The 15,887-nt window shown below is 43.5% G+C and overlaps 1 protein-coding gene across 1 annotated transcript; it reads right to left on the bottom strand.

Moving 5' to 3' along the window:
• Positions 1-7,519: 7,519 nt before the first annotated feature.
• Positions 7,520-15,804, bottom strand: LOC139390802 (centrin, EF-hand protein, 2). Its single transcript, XM_071138196.1, has 5 exons — positions 15,445-15,804; positions 10,120-10,281; positions 9,774-9,902; positions 8,782-8,919; positions 7,520-7,609 (listed from the first exon to the last, which is right to left on the bottom strand). The coding sequence occupies exons 1-5, from the start codon at positions 15,445-15,447 to the stop codon at positions 7,520-7,522; spliced, it is 522 nt and encodes a 173-aa protein (XP_070994297.1). The 5' UTR covers positions 15,448-15,804.
• Positions 15,805-15,887: the final 83 nt, after the last annotated feature.

Genomic DNA, 15,887 nt, shown 5'->3' with positions numbered 1-15,887 from the left:
TCTTTCATCCATCCTAATGTATTAGATTGGTGGGATCCTTCTCTTTCATCCATCCTAATGTATTAGATTAGTGGGATCCTTCTCTTTCATCCATCCTAATGTATTAGATTGGTGGGATCCTTCTCTTTCATCCATCCTAATGTATTAGATTAGTGGGCTCTTTCATCCATCCTAATGTATTAGATTAGTGGGATCCTTCTTTCATCCATCCTAATGTATTAGATTAGTGGGATCCTTCTCTTTCATCCATCCTAGTGTCTTAGATTAGTGGGATCTTCAAGTTGATAGGTCTGTCTTAAATACCTCTGTGTATGTATCAGGTTTTCAGAGGCAGCTATGGTGAGTCTGTCATTCCTCTGTAGCTGGCGTCTCACCGTTACAGTGAAATGAGCCAGGAGACACACTGGACAGTGATTTAAAGGCATCGTGAATCAGTCATATTGTTGAGCCTGCCTGTGACATGGATTCATACCCTTCAAATATCATTTTGTGACCAACTGCTTTGAATTACTTGAAATATGAATCAGGAAGTAGTTCCATGAAGGTTCATACGGTGAATAGAAGGCCGATCTGGCAACTTCACATACAATTTATGTTACATTTTGAATGTTTATCTTGTTTTTTTTCATGTTTTGTTTTTGAATAAAGATTTCATGTTTTACATGTCGGTGTCAACTGTACAGTATGAAGATCAGTGATGTTAGTTTACCAGTGTGAACATTAGTGATGTTAGTTTACCAGTGTGAACATTAGTGATGTTAGTTTACCAGTGACAACATTAGTGATGTTAGTTTACCAGTGACAACATTAGTGATGTTAGTTTACCAGTGACAACATTAGTGATGTTAGTTTACCAGTGACAACATTAGTGATGTTAGTTTACCAGTGACAACATTAGTGATGTTAGTTTACCAGTGACTCATCAGTGATGTTAGTTTACCAGTGACTCATCAGTGATGTTAGTTTATCAGTGATGTTAGTTTACCAGTGTGAACATTAGTGATGTTAGTTTACCAGTGTGAACATTAGTGATGTTAGTTTACCAGTGACAACATTAGTGATGTTAGTTTACCAGTGACAACATTAGTGATGTTAGTTTACCAGTGACAACATTAGTGATGTTAGTTTACCAGTGACAACATTAGTGATGTTAGTTTACCAGTGACAACATTAGTGATGTTAGTTTACCAGTGACTCATCAGTGATGTTAGTTTACCAGTGACTCATCAGTGATGTTAGTTTATCAGTGATGTTAGTTTACCAGTGTGAACATTAGTGATGTTAGTTTACCAGTGACAACATTAGTGATGTTAGTTTACCAGTGACAACATTAGTGATGTTAGTTTACCAGTGACAACATTAGTGATGTTAGTTTACCAGTGACTCATCAGTGATGTTAGTTTACCAGTGACTCATCAGTGATGTTAGTTTACCAGTGACTCATCAGTGATGTTAGTTTACCAGTGACTCATCAGTGATGTTAGTTTACCAGTGACTCATCAGTGATGTTAGTTTACCAGTGACTCATCAGTGATGTTAGTTTACCAGTGACTCATCAGTGATGTTAGTTTACCAGTGACTCATCAGTGATGTTAGTTTACCAGTGACTCATCAGTGATGTTCGTTTACCAGTGACTCATCAGTGATGTTAGTTTACCAGTGACTCATCAGTGATGTTAGTTTACCAGTGACTCATCAGTGATGTTAGTTTACCAGTGACTCATCAGTGATGTTAGTTTACCAGTGACTCATCAGTGATGTTAGTTGACCAGTGACTCATCAGTTATGTGAGGAATGTTATTCTTCTCCTGTTCATTACAGCCATTCTGTTTGCTTTGGTTCATGTACCCTTCATTCAGAGGGCAAATGGGCAAGGCACAAAATGTAAGTGCCTTTGAACGGGGTATGGTGCCAGGTGCACCGGTTTGTGTCAAGAACTACAACGCTGCTGGGTTTTTCACGCTCAACAGTTTCTCGTGTGTATCAAGTGTGGTCCACCACTAAAAATGACATCCAGCCAACTTGACACAATCTGTGGGAAGCTTTGGAGTCACCTTAGTCTGTGCCCTGACGAATTGAGGCTGTTCTAATGGCGGTGTGCAGTATGGGTAAAATTGTGACTGACTGATCTACAAATAATATTGAATACTACTTTTTTAAGCAAGGTGATTTGTAGTTCTGTTACTTGGCAGTCTCCTGCAATGTCAAACAAGAACATTGTATGGTTAGGAGAAACATGGACACCGGGCCTATAGCTCCCTTCTTTCTGGCCCATTAGCCATTTCCCCTTGGTTGAGGATTTAGGATTGGTCTGTCCCCACACTGCCTGCCGCTTCCACTAATCTAATAACCCCCAGTCATTGGCTGGAGCTGCCTAAATTCTCTCCTGTCATTGGCTGATGGAGCTGACCATAACTTGGTTGGTTTGGCCGGTAGCAGCCTCTGCAGCTCCGTGGACCGGTAACCATACACCAGTAGGAGCAGCGATATCCCCAGGTTATAGGTGGTGATGGTGGTGGCTATATCCAACAGTGGACCCAGCAGGGGAGCAGACCAGTGTCTGGAGGGCCAGGGTAACTGCTGTCTGCCTGGAGCAGAGGAGCCCACCTCTACCCCTGGTGTCCCAGCACACCAGCAGGAAACAGGCAGGGAGAACCACACCACTGTGAAGAGGCTCAGACAGACAGGGAGCCAGGATGAGAGCTCTGCAACAGGGAAGAGAGATGTTAACCTCCATAGGAGGGGGTGGGAGGAAGAAGATAAGTAACAGGTTAACTATTGCTTTCATGAATGTTGGGCAGCTCAATAGGGCACTACCTATTGAGTCAATAGACTACAGAAGGGTATTTTGCGTCAACACAATACTTACACACAGACATACAATACTGTACAGACGTACAATACCAGTCAGTTCAGATGCACCTACTCATTCAAGGGTTTTTATTTTTTCATTTTCTACATTGTTGAATAATAGTGAAGACTTCAAAACTATGAAATAACATATGGAATCATGTAGTAACCATAAAAGTGTTACACAAAGCAAAATGTATTTTAGATTCTTCAAAGTAGCCACCCTTTGCCTTGATGACAGCTTTAAACACACTTGGCATTCTCTCAACCAGCTTCACCTGGAATACTTTTCCAACAATCTTGAAGGAGTTCCCACATATGCTGAGCACTTGTTGGCTTCTTTTTCTTCACTCTGCGGTCCAACTCATCTCAATTTGGTTGAGGTCAGGTGATTGTGGAGGCCAGGTCATTTCATGCAGCACTCCATCACACTCCTTGGTCAAATAGCCCTTTTACAGCCTGGAGGTGTGTTGGGTCATTGTCCTGGGGAAAAACAGATGATAGCCCCACCATCACACCTCCTCCATGCTTCACGTGGGAACTACACATGCGGAGATCATCCGTTCACCTACTCTGCATGTCACAAAGACACAGAGTAGGTGAAAGGAAATCTGCACAATTTCCTTTAAATAGCCTACAATTGTAAAGTATTTGAGTTATTGTATTCTAGTATTTAAAATTAAAAAAACTTTCCAAATGTCTTTGAAAGTAATTGAAATACCCTAAATAGTATTTGAACCCAGGTCTGGCTGACAGACACTCACCTTCAAGCTGTCTCAATGTGGTCGCTCACCTTCAGCTGACTCACTGTGGTCGCTCACCTTCGGCTGTTTCAATGTGGTCGCTCACCTTCAGCTGACTCACTGTGGTCGCTCACCTTCGGCTGTTTCAATGTGGTCGCTCACCTTCAGCTGTCTCACTGTGGTCGCTCACCTTCAGCTGTCTCACTGTGGTCGCTCACCTTCAGCTGTCTGAATGTGGTCGCTCACCTTCAGCTGTCTCACTGTGGTCGCTCACCTTCAGCTGTCTCAATGTGGTCGCTCACCTTCAGCTGTCTCACTGTGGTCGCTCACCTTCAGCTGTCTCACTGTCTTTTTTTTCCTCCAAGAAGTATGATCTTTGTCCCCATGTGCAGTTACAAACCGTAGTCTGGCTTTTTTTTTTGCGGTTTTGGAGCAGTGGCTTCTTCATTGCTGAGCGGCCTTTCAGGTTATGTCGATATAGAACTCGTTTTACTGTGGATATAGATACTTTTGTACCTGTTTCCTCCAGCATCTTCACATGGTCCTTTGCTGTTGTTCAGGGATTGATTTGCACCTTTCACGGAACGCGTCTCCTTCCTGAGCGGTATGAGGGCTGCGCGGTCCCATGGTGTTTATACTTGCGTACGACTGTTTGTACAAATGAACGTGGTACCTTCAGGCATTTGGAAATTGCTCCCAAGGATAAACCAGACTTGTGGAGGTCTGTGGAGGTCCGAATTTATTTTCTGAGGTCTTGACTGATTTCTTTTGATTTTCCCATGATGTCAAGCAAATAGGCACTGCGTTTGAAGGTAGGCCTTGAAATACATCCACAGGTACACCTCCAATTGACTAAAATATGTCAATTAGCCTATCAAGTTTCTAAAGCCATAATTTTCTGGAATTTTCCAAGCTGTTTAAAGGCACGGTCAACTTAGGTTATGTAAACTTCTGACCCACTGTAATTGTGATACAGTGAATTATAAGTTTAAAAATTTGTCTGTAAACAATTGTTGGAAAAATTACTTGTGTCATGCACAAAGTAGATGTCCTAACCGACTTGCCAAAACTATAGTTTGTTAATAAGAAATTTGTGGAGTGGTTGAAAAACAAGTTTTAATGACTCCAACCTAAATGTATGTAAACTTCCGACTTCAACATGCCAATTCTACAATCTCTTTTCAGGTTTCACTCATGTTCCTTAGGAGCTTTCCAGTGAGAACATCTCGTAACATGGTGGGAGCAACCAACCCATATCCTGCACCTCTCAGCTCTCACCACCTCAGTCAGTGTAATAGAGTAAACTCTGGAGTCTTACTGTACCTCCCTGATCTTCTCATCCCCCCCTCCTTCTCCCTCTCTCTCTCCACCCAAACTCTCTCTCTCCCTCTCTCTCCTCTCTTTTACTATCTTCTCTCTCCTCTTTTACTCTCTCTACTCTCTCTCTCCATGCTCTCTTCTCACTCTATTTCCTCTCTCCTCTCACTCTCTCTCTCTCTCTCTCTCTCTAATCTCTCTACTCTCTCCTCTCTCTCTCTTTTTCCATGTGAACACTCACTGCAGTCCCCTGTCCCTAAAGCACATCACAAATACCACTGAGCCAATAGTTTGTTGCTGCTATCAAATATTACATGTGCCTATTCACAGCTCTGTCGTGGAGGAAGATATTGTATAGTGATGTAACTCTGCAGGAGTGCATTCTGGGTAAGCGTCACAAATGGCACCCTATTCCTAGTCCACTACTTTGGACCAGGGCCCATAGTGCTCTGACCAAAACTAGTGCACTATGTAGGGAATAGGGTGCCATTTTGGACTGGCTGTCAATATTTGCCCGATAGCACATAAAGGACTGGCTTTTAGGGAATCTAGAAACATTTACAGCATCTGTTACCCACAGGGCCTCTGTTAATAAAAGCATGTCAGACAACGAGTGCTGATCTAGAATCAGTTGTCCCTTTTTAGAATATAATGAATAAGATTATACGGTCAGTGAGGGTCTGATCTTAGACCAGCACTACTACTTTGGGATGAAATGCTTTGTGAATACGGGCCCTGAATGCATCTTAGAATGAGTCCACTCTTAGCAATAATGTACTAACATTAGACTAGAGATTAAACATGGACATCTGTAACACTAGAATGGACACTGGCATCCTGCCAACATGGCTGTAGGACAGCCATCTTGGTCAGGGGAATCTTTCTTTCTAGAGACTCCGCCAACATGGTGACACAGTACATGGCTCTCTATGATCAGAACATGGTACAGATCTCTATGATCAGAACATGGTACAGATCACTATGGTCAGAACTTGGTACAGATCACTATGGTCAGAACATGGTACAGATCACTATGGTCAGAACATGGTACAGATCACTATGGTCAGAACATGGTACTGGTCCTCTATGGTCAGAACGTGGTACTGATCACTATGGACAGAACGTGGTACTGATCACTATGGTCAGAACATGGTACAGATCCCTATGATCAGAACATGGAACAGATCACTATGATCAGAACATGGTACAGATCACTATGGTCAGAACATGGTACAGATCACTATGGTCAGAACATGGTACTGGTCCTCTATGGTCAGAACGTGGTACTGATCACTATGGACAGAACGTGGTACTGATCACTATGGTCAGAACATGGTACAGATCACTATGATCAGAACATGGAACAGATCACTATGATCAGAACATGGTACAGATCACTATGATCAGAACATGGTACAGATCACTATGGACAGAACATGGTACAGATCACTATGGTCAGAACATGGTACAGATCACTATGGTCAGAACATGGTACAGATCACTATGGTCAGAACATGGTACAGATCACTATGGTCAGAACATGGAACAGATCACTATGGTCAGAACATGGTACAGATCACTATGGTCAGAACATGGTACAGATCACTATGGTCAGAACATGGTACTGATCCTCTATGGTCAGAACATGGTACAGATCTCTCATCATGTACAGTACCATAGAGGGGGGGAGGTGACTAGGGGTAGAGGAGGTGGGCTGTTGGAGGGGAGGAGGTGACTAGGGGTAGAGGAGTTGGGCTGTTGGAGGGGAGGAGGTGACTAGGGGTAGAGGAGGTGGGCTGTTGGAGGGGAGGAGGTGACTGGGGGTAGAGGAGGTGGGCTGTTGGAGGGGAGGAGGTGACTAGGGGTAGAGAAGGTGGGCTGTTGGAGGGGAGGAGGTGACTAGGGGTAGAGGAGGTGGGCTGTTGGAGGGGAGGAGGTGACTAGGGGTAGAGGAGGTGGGCTGTTGGAGGGGAGGAGGTGACTGGGGGTAGAGGAGGTGGGCTGTTGGAGGGGAGGAGGTGACTGGGGGTAGAGGAGGTGGGCTGTTGGAGGGGAGGAGGTGACTGGGGGTAGAGGAGGTGGGCTGTTGGAGGGGAGGAGGTGACTGGGGGTAGAGGAGGTGGGCTGTTGGAGGGGAGGAGGTGACTAGGGGTAGAGGAGGTGGGCTGTTGGAGGGGAGGATGACTAGAAGAGGTGGGGTAGAGGAGGTGACTAGAGGAGGTGGGCTGTTGGAGGGGAGGAGGTGACTAGGGGTAGAGGAGGTGGGCTGTTGGAGGGGAGGAGGAGGTGACTGGGGGTAGAGGAGGTGGGCTGTTGGAGGGGAGGAGGTGACTGGGGGTAGAGGAGGTGGGCTGTTGGAGGGGAGGAGGTGACTAGGGGTAGAGGAGGTGGGCTGTTGGAGGGGAGGAGGTGACTAGGGGTAGAGGAGTTGGGCTGTTGGAGGGGAGGAGGTGACTAGGGGTAGAGGAGGTGGGCTGTTGGAGGGGAGGAGGTGACTAGGGGTAGAGGAGGTGGGCTGTTGGAGGGGAGGAGGTGACTAGGGGTAGAGGAGGTGGGCTGTTGGAGGGGTACAGGCTGGTCTTCTAACCCCACAACACCCTGGTCTAGTTTCAGTACAGGCTGGTCTTCTTCATGATGCGGAGGAACTCTCCCTGGTTCACCTCTCCGTCTCCATCCCTGTCTGCCTCCTCGATCATCTCCTGGAGGTTGGAGTGGAGGAAGGAGGAGAGGGATGGGGTGGGAAGGGAAGAGAGAGGGAGGGGAGGGGGGTGGGAAGGGAAGAGAGAGGGAGGGGAGGGGGATGGGAAGGGAGGAGAGAGGAAAGAGGGGAGGGATGGGAAGGGAGGAGAGAGGAAGCAGGGGACAGGGGAAGGAGAGGGAGAGCGATGAGGAAGGGGGACAGGGAAAGGATAGGGATGGGAAGGAAGGTGAGAGGAAGAGGGGATGGAGAGGGAGTGGGATAGGAAGGGGGGAGAGAGGAAGGGGGGACAGGGGAAGGAGAGAGGAAGCAGGGGACAGGAGAGAGGAAGCAGGGGACAGGGGAAGGAGAGTGAGAGAGATGAGAGAGAAAGCAGGGGAAGGAGAGGAAGAGAGATGAGAGAGGAAGCAGGGGAAGGAGAGGGAGAGAGATGAGAGAGGAAGCAGGGGAAGGAGAGGGAGAGAGATGAGAGAGGAAGCAGGGGAAGGAGAGGGAGAGAGATGAGAGAGGAAGCAGGGGAAGGAGAGGGAGAGAGATGAGAGAGGAAGCAGGGGAAGGAGAGGGAGAGAGATGAGATGAGAGATGAAGGAGAGTGAGAGAGATGAGGAAGGGGGGTGACAGGGGAAGGAGAGGGAGAGAGATGAGGAGAGAGGAAGGGGGGTACAGGGGAAAGAGAGGGAGAGAGAGGAGGAGAGAGGAAGGGGGGTACAGGGGAAGGAGAGGGAGAGAGATGAGGAGAGGGGAAGCGGGGTACAGGGGAAGGAGAGGGAGAGAGATGAGGAGAGGGGAAGCGGGGTACAGGGGAAGGAGAGGGAGAGAGATGAGGAGAGAGGAAGCGGGGTACAGGGGAAGGAGAGGGAGAGGGGAAGCGGGGTACAGGGGAAGGAGAGGGGAAGCGGGGTACAGGGAAAGGAGAGGGAGAGAGATGAGGAGAGAGGAAGCGGGGTACAGGGGAAGGAGAGGGAGAGAGATGAGGAGAGAGGAAGCGGGGTACAGGGGAAGGAGAGGGAGAGAGGAAGGGGGGTACAGGGGAAGGAGAGGGAGAGAGATGAGGAGAGCAGTGGACCAGTATATTTCTTTTGACAAATTAAAACTATCTTGTAACCTATCCCATATCATCGTGTGTGTGTGTGTGTGTGTGTGTACACAGTGCTGTCCAGGTGTATGTCTCACCTGCAGTTCCTCGTCAGTCAGGTTCTCTCCTAGTTCCTTGGCGACCCTCTTCAGGTTCCTGAAGGAGATCTTCCCCGTCTCATCATCATCAAACAGACGGAATGCTTTCAGGATCTCCTCCTTAGAATCCTTCTCAGCCTAGGTTGGTAGACAGTTACAACACAACGTAATACAACACAATACAGCATGGTGAGACAATATCACAAAAATACCCCGTAATACAACACAATACTCTGTATAGTTGGGAAGTAAAATGTACAACTCCTATCCAGTGGTGGAAAAAGTACTCAATTATCATACTTGAGTAAAAGTAAAGATACCTTAATAAAAAATGACTCCAGTAAAAGTGAAAGTCACCCAGTTAAATACTACTTGAGTAAAAGTCTAAAAGTGTTTCATTTTAAATATATTTAAGTATCAAAAGTAAACAAATTTTCTCAAATATACTTAGATATCAAAAGTAGAAATAATTTCAAATTCCTTATATTATGCAAACCAGACGGCACAATTTGTTGTATTTATTTGTAATGTATGGATAGCCAGTGGCATGCTCCAACGCCAACATTAATATACAAACAAAGCATTTGTGTTTAGTGAGTCCGCAGTAGGGATGACAAGGGATGTTTTCTTGATAAGTGTGTGAATTGGACAATTTTCCTGTCAAAATGTAATGAGTACCTTTTTAAAATGTTTGACACTTTTGTGTGTCAGGGAAAATGTATGGAGTAAAAAGTACATTATTTTCTTTAGGAATGTAGTGAAATAAAAGTAAAAGTTGTCAAAAATATAAATAGTAAAGTACCCCAAAAAACTACTTAAGTAATACTTCAAAGTATTTTTACTTCAGTACTTTACACCACTGCTCCTATCAATTTTTTTTTATTTGCTAAATTGTAATGTTATGTTACAAGCACTGACAGTGTTTGCTCTTGACAGTACATTTTTTATTACAAGAACAGACATTTATTTATTCACTATGTTGTTTTTCTTACCATCTTCTGAGTCATGACAGTGAGAAAATCAGAGAAGGAGATCTTTCCTGTTCCGTCCTTATCCGCCTCCGTTATCATCCTCTTAATTTCCTCTTTCTTCGGCTCAAACCCCAGCGCCCTCATAGCAACCTAGAGAGAGACAGATTGATAGAGAGATAAAAACAGATGAGTTGGTTAAAATCAGGTGTGTTAGTGTTGAGATGGAACAAAAGCACACCTTAGCTCCCCAGGACGATATTTGTTGACCGACACTGTATTACTAAGCATTATGGGTACTGTAATACATTATGTTACGCAAACATTGTCCCTGTGCATAACCCCTAACCCTGAACCTCTGACCCCTGACCTTTAGCTCCTTGACTTCAATGTGTCCGGAGGCGTCGGTGTCGAACAGTTCAAAGGCCTCTCTGATCTCCTGTTTCAGCTCCTCAGTGAGCTCTGACTTGGGGCTGGACTTCTTCCTGGGGGGAGGGACCGGACCTAGGGACGGCCTCTTTACACTGGTTGCCTAGCGATGACATCAAGGAAGCACATTAAGGGTTGATGGGCATCTCAATGGTTTTAAGGGGATTCCTTGTCTAATCTCCTTCAGTGCAGCTATGCTAGACTATTGATATGCAGCCGGGAGATAGAGACAGGGACAACCTTAGAACGGTGTATTTTCAGTTGTCGTCTTGTATTTTTTGTACCAAAAAATGTGTAGCAACAACAATGTTTTTGCTCCAGCCCTGCTCTAACACACAGTATAGTCTAAATACTGCAACAACTGATAGCAAATCCTTGTTTTTGATAGATGAATCTGAGAGTGGGTACCAATTATTCACACTGATGCAATCAATCCACCAACACAACTGATTTTCCATTCTGATAATACAGTAGCAGTAGACAGTCACACTTGGCCTATATGTTTCTACCATCTGCTGGTATACGCTTAAAATTTCAGCTGATTTAATTTATCCACAATAGAGTACCACAGTATGTGTCATAATACCCATAAAGCCTAGCGGTCAAACATGGAAATGGTTCCAATATTTTTTTCACCATTTTTCCCATAGGGGAAACACTTCAAATAAGGGCTGTGTTTCGTGTAGGCTTACCCTGGTGTGATGTTTTGATAACCGTGTAAATCCCTCTCAGACAAGGTGACGTTTATCAATATATTCGCCTGTATTTACCCCCCCCCCCCCAGCTAGGTTTTATGGGTATTATGACACGTGATCCTAACTGATCTAAGACAGGGAATTTTTACTAGGATTAAATGTCAGGAATTGTGAAAAACTGAGTTTAAATGTATTTGGCTAAGGGGTATGTAAACGTCCGACTTCAGCTGTATTCTAGAGAATACAGACCATTTCCAATGAATATTTTGAGTTTTGTGAATATACACCCTTCTGTAAAAAAAAAAAGCAGACACTGAATATCCCTTTGAGCATGGTGAAGTTATACATTTCGATTTTGGATGGTGTATCAATACACCCAGTCACAGCAAAGATATAGGCGTCCTTCTTAACTCAGTTGCCTGTGAGGAAGGAAACCACTCAGGGATTTCACCATGGGGCCAATAGTGACTTTAAAAAGTAACTACAACATTGTAGTTACTCCACAATACTAACCTAAATAACAGTGGAAAGAAGGAAGCCTGTACAGAATATAAATATTCCAAAAGATGCATCCTGTTTGCAACAAGACACTTAAGTAATACTGCAAAGAAAATGGCAATAAAGACGTTTTTTTCCCCAAATAAAAGGGGAAATTTTGCCTGTGCTTATAGCTGTATTCTGTTTCTTTTTTATCTTAAACTCACTAGTCCTTGCCGATGACAAGCATACCCATAACATGATGCAGCCACCACCATGCTTGACAATATAAAGAGTGGTACTCAGTGATATGTTGTGTTGGATTTGCCCCAAACAAAAAAACTTTTATTCGGGGAAAAAAATGTTTTTGTTGCCATTTATGAATGTGTTATTCAATGCATTTCTATGGGGTATAATAGTAAAGGCCTATTTTTTTGTATATATTTTTAATACCTAAAGGGGACCTAAAATTCCCAAATTAAATAGCTAAATGATCCATGGTATGATCATCTTAAAACAATTCCATATGTTACAACCCCCCCACCTCCCCACAGTCTGGAGTGGAGACTTTTATCTCCCTCACCAACTTCAAACATCTGCTATCTGAGCAGCTAACCGATCGCTGCAGCTGTACATAGTCTATTGGTAAATAGCCCACCCATTTTTCACCTACCTCATCCCCATACTGTTTTTATTTATTTACAGTGCCTTGCGAAAGTATTCGGCCCCCTTGAACTTTGCGACCTTTTGCCACATTTCAGGCTTCAAACATAAAGATATAAAACTGTATTTTTTTGTGAAGAATCAACAACAAGTGGGACACAATCATGAAGTGGAACGACATTTATTGGATATTTCAAAAATTTTTAACAAATCAAAAACTGAAAAATTCAGCCCCTTTACTTTCAGTGCAGCAAACTCTCTCCAGAAGTTCAGTGAGGATCTCTGAATGATCCAATGTTGACCTAAATGACTAATGATGATAAATACAATCCACCTGTGTGTAATCAAGTCTCCGTATAAATGCACCTGCACTGTGATAGTCTCAGAGGTCCGTTAAAAGCGCAGAGAGCATCATGAAGAACAAGGAACACACCAGGCAGGTCCGAGATACTGTTGTGAAGAAGTTTAAAGCCGGATTTGGATACAAAAAGATTTCCCAAGCTTTAAACATCCCAAGGAGCACTGTGCAAGCAATAATATTGAAATGGAAGGAGTATCAGACCACTGCAAATCTACCAAGACCTGGCCGTGCCTCTAAACTTTCAGCTCATACAAGGAGAAGACTGATCAGAGATGTAGCCAAGAGGCCCATGATCACTCTAGATGAACTGCAGAGATCTACAGCTGAGGTGGGAGACTCTGTCCATAGGACAACAATCAGTCGTATATTGCACAAATCTGGCCTTTATGGAAGAGTGGCAAGAAGAAAGCCATTTCTTAAAGATATCCATAAAAAGTGCAGTTTAAAGTTTGCCACAAGCCACCTGGGAGACACACCAAACATGTGGAAGAAGGTGCTCTGGTCAGATGAAACCAAAATTGAACTTTTTGGCAACAATGCAAAACGTTATGTTTGGCGTAAAAGCAACACAGCTGAACACACCATCCCCACTGTCAAACATGGTGGTGGCAGCATCATGGTTTGGGCCTGCTTTTCTTCAGCAGGGACAGGGAAGATGGTTAGAATTGATGGGAAGATGGATGGAGCCAAATACAGGACCATTCTGGAAGAAAACCTGATGGAGTCTGCAAAAGACTTGAGACTGGGACGGAGATTTGTCTTCTAACAAGACAATGATCCAAAACATAAAGCAAAATCTACAATGGAATGGTTCAAAAATAAACATATCCAGGTGTTAGAATGGCCAAGTCAAAGTCCAGACCTGAATCCAATCGAGAATCTGTGGAAAGAACTGAAAACTGCTGTTCACAAATGCTCTCCATCCAACCTCACTGAGCTTGAGCTGTTTTGCAAGGAGGAATGGGAAAAAATTTCAGTCTCTCGATGTGCAAAACTGATAGAGACATACCCCAAGCAACTTACAGCTGTAATCGCAGCAAAAGGTGGCGCTACAAAGTATTAACTTAAGGGGGTTGAATAATTTTGCACGCCCAATTTTTCAGTTTTTGATTTGTTAAAAAAGTTTGAAATATCCAATAAATGTCGTTCCACTTCATGATTGTGTCCCACTTGTTGTTGATTCTTCACAAAAAAATACAGTTTTATATCTTTATGTTTGAAGCCTGAAATGTGGCAAAAGGTCGCAAAGTTCAAGGGGGCCGAATACTTTCGCAAGGCACTGTATTTTTCTGCTCTTTTGCACACCAATATCTCTACCTGTACATAACCATCTGATCATTTATCACTCCAGTGTTAATCTGCATAATTGTAATTATTCGCCTACCTTCTCATACCTTTTGCACACAATGTATATATAGACTCCCCTTTTTTCTACTGTGTTATTGACTTGTTAATTGTTTACTCCATGTGTAACTCTGTGTTGTCTGTTCACACTGCTATGCCTTATCTTGGCCAGGTCGCAGTTGCAAATGAGAACTTGTTCTCAACTGGCCTACCTGGTTAAATAAAGGTGTTCTCAACTAGCCTACCTGGTTAAATAAAGGTGTTCTCAACTAGCCTACCTGGTTAAATAAAGGTGTTCTCAACTAGCCTACCTGGTTAAATAAAGGTGTTCTCAACTAGCCTACCTGGTTAAATAAAGGTGTTCTCAACTAGCCTACCTGGTTAAATAAAGGTGTTCTCAACTAGCCTACCTGGTTAAATAAAGGTGTTCTCACCTGGCCTACCTGGTTAAATAAAGGTGTTCTCAACTGGCCTACCTGGTTAAATAAAGGTGTTCTCACCTGGCCTACCTGGTTAAATAAAGGTGTTCTCACCTGGCCTACCTGGTTAAATAAAGGTGTTCTCAACTAGCCTACCTGGTTAAATAAAGGTGTTCTCAACTAGCCTACCTGGTTAAATAAAGGTGTTCTCAACTAGCCTACCTGGTTAAATAAAGGTGTTCTCAACTAGCCTACCTGGTTAAATAAAGGTGTTCTCACCTGGCCTACCAAGGTGTTCTCAACTGGCCTACCTGGTTAAATAAAGGTGTTCTCAACTAGCCTACCTGGTTAAATAAAGGTGTTCTCAACTAGCCTACCTGGTTAAATAAAGGTGTTCTCAACTGGCCTACCTGGTTAAATAAAGGTGTTCTCAACTAGCCTACCTGGTTAAATAAAGGTGTTCTCAACTGGCCTACCTGGTTAAATCAACTAGCCTAAACCTGGTTAAATAAAGGTGGCCTACCTGGTTAAATAAAGGTGAAATAAAAAAAATAAAAATAAAAAAAAGTGCGAGGGACCATCGCTGACGACCTAATCTGCACCCATCCCATCATCCATAGCAACACAGGGCAGGCAGGAATATTGAGGTTGCGCAACTTTTATTTTCTGTTAAATAAATCAAATACATTTTTCTCAAAGATTGGCCTACGTTTAGGTGATATCTGACACACAAACATATTTTGTGTTGAAGTTTGAACAAGTCAGACTCAACCTGTAATGCAAAGCAGATAGACCAGGTAACCAATTGATTAGCTATTTAGCAGTCTTATGAATTGGGTATCTGAGCCTGTTGGTCCGAGACCCGGTACTCTGGTAGCAGAGAGAACAGTTTAGGTTGGCTTTTTTACAGTGTTGCCTTCCATAGGGCCATTTCAATGTAAAGTCAGATCGTCTGGGGGAAACGTGCCATAAATAGGGAGACAATGTATGTCATTTTTAAAAAAGCATGACCAGCCCTAAAGCTGATTATTTACAGATAGCTGGCAACAGAATGAAAGCTTTCAGGACATGGGGAAATATGCATCATTACTTTTTTAATTCTGATTATTCACATCCCATTACTAGCCCTATCAGATAATATACACGTTCTTCCATTGACCGAGTAATAAGCAAACCTATTATTCCTATCGGTCAGCCAGTTAGGGGTAATTCAGGTTGTGGTAGCCTGTGTAGCGAGGCCTTTTGTAATTTGTAGTATAAGCACAAGGAGCATCAAAACAGAACCGCTCCACCATGGACATACTCACCATTTCAGATGATCACTCGCGAAGGCAGCAACAAGAGAACCGTAAAATTACTAAAGAGTGTTTTGTGTAGTCTATTGATGTCGCTCCTCTCTCCCCTCCCCTCCTATCATCCAGACAGAGATGAGATCATAGACAGAAAAACGGACCGTTTATTACACGAGAGCAGAAACAGATATGCCGTTATTAACAAGCATAGTACAATGTTATAATAGGGTTAATATAATGTTTGAGTAATAAATTAAGAAAATAAAATTAAGATTTCCAGTCAATGAGCGCAGTATTCAGTCAGTGCTATGATCATGTTGATTAGTCTGTGACTGTGCACTCGATTTAGCTTATTCTGCACGCCGGGTGTGCAAAATGAAATATTCAGAATGGAAACAATTCGTACTACGAAGCTAACTCAAGGGCATCTAATTGGGCGAGAATATTACTGGTTGTTG

Source organism: Oncorhynchus clarkii, chromosome 31 (assembly GCF_045791955.1).
Source record: "Oncorhynchus clarkii lewisi isolate Uvic-CL-2024 chromosome 31, UVic_Ocla_1.0, whole genome shotgun sequence".
NCBI lineage: Eukaryota > Metazoa > Chordata > Actinopteri > Salmoniformes > Salmonidae > Oncorhynchus > Oncorhynchus clarkii.
The sequence above is the reverse complement of the archived record's forward strand: the minus strand, read 5'-3'. Positions and strand labels throughout refer to the sequence as shown.

Bases quoted from the DNA above. Each gene is read 5' to 3' on its own strand.
- LOC139390802 (XM_071138196.1), bottom strand. The intron at 8,920-9,773 runs GTAAGAAAAACA...CTACCAACCTAG, and splicing joins CTGTCATGACTCAGAAGATG to GCTGAGAAGGATTCTAAGGA. The intron at 7,610-8,781 runs GTGAGACATACA...TCCAACCTCCAG, and splicing joins TGACTGACGAGGAACTGCAG to GAGATGATCGAGGAGGCAGA.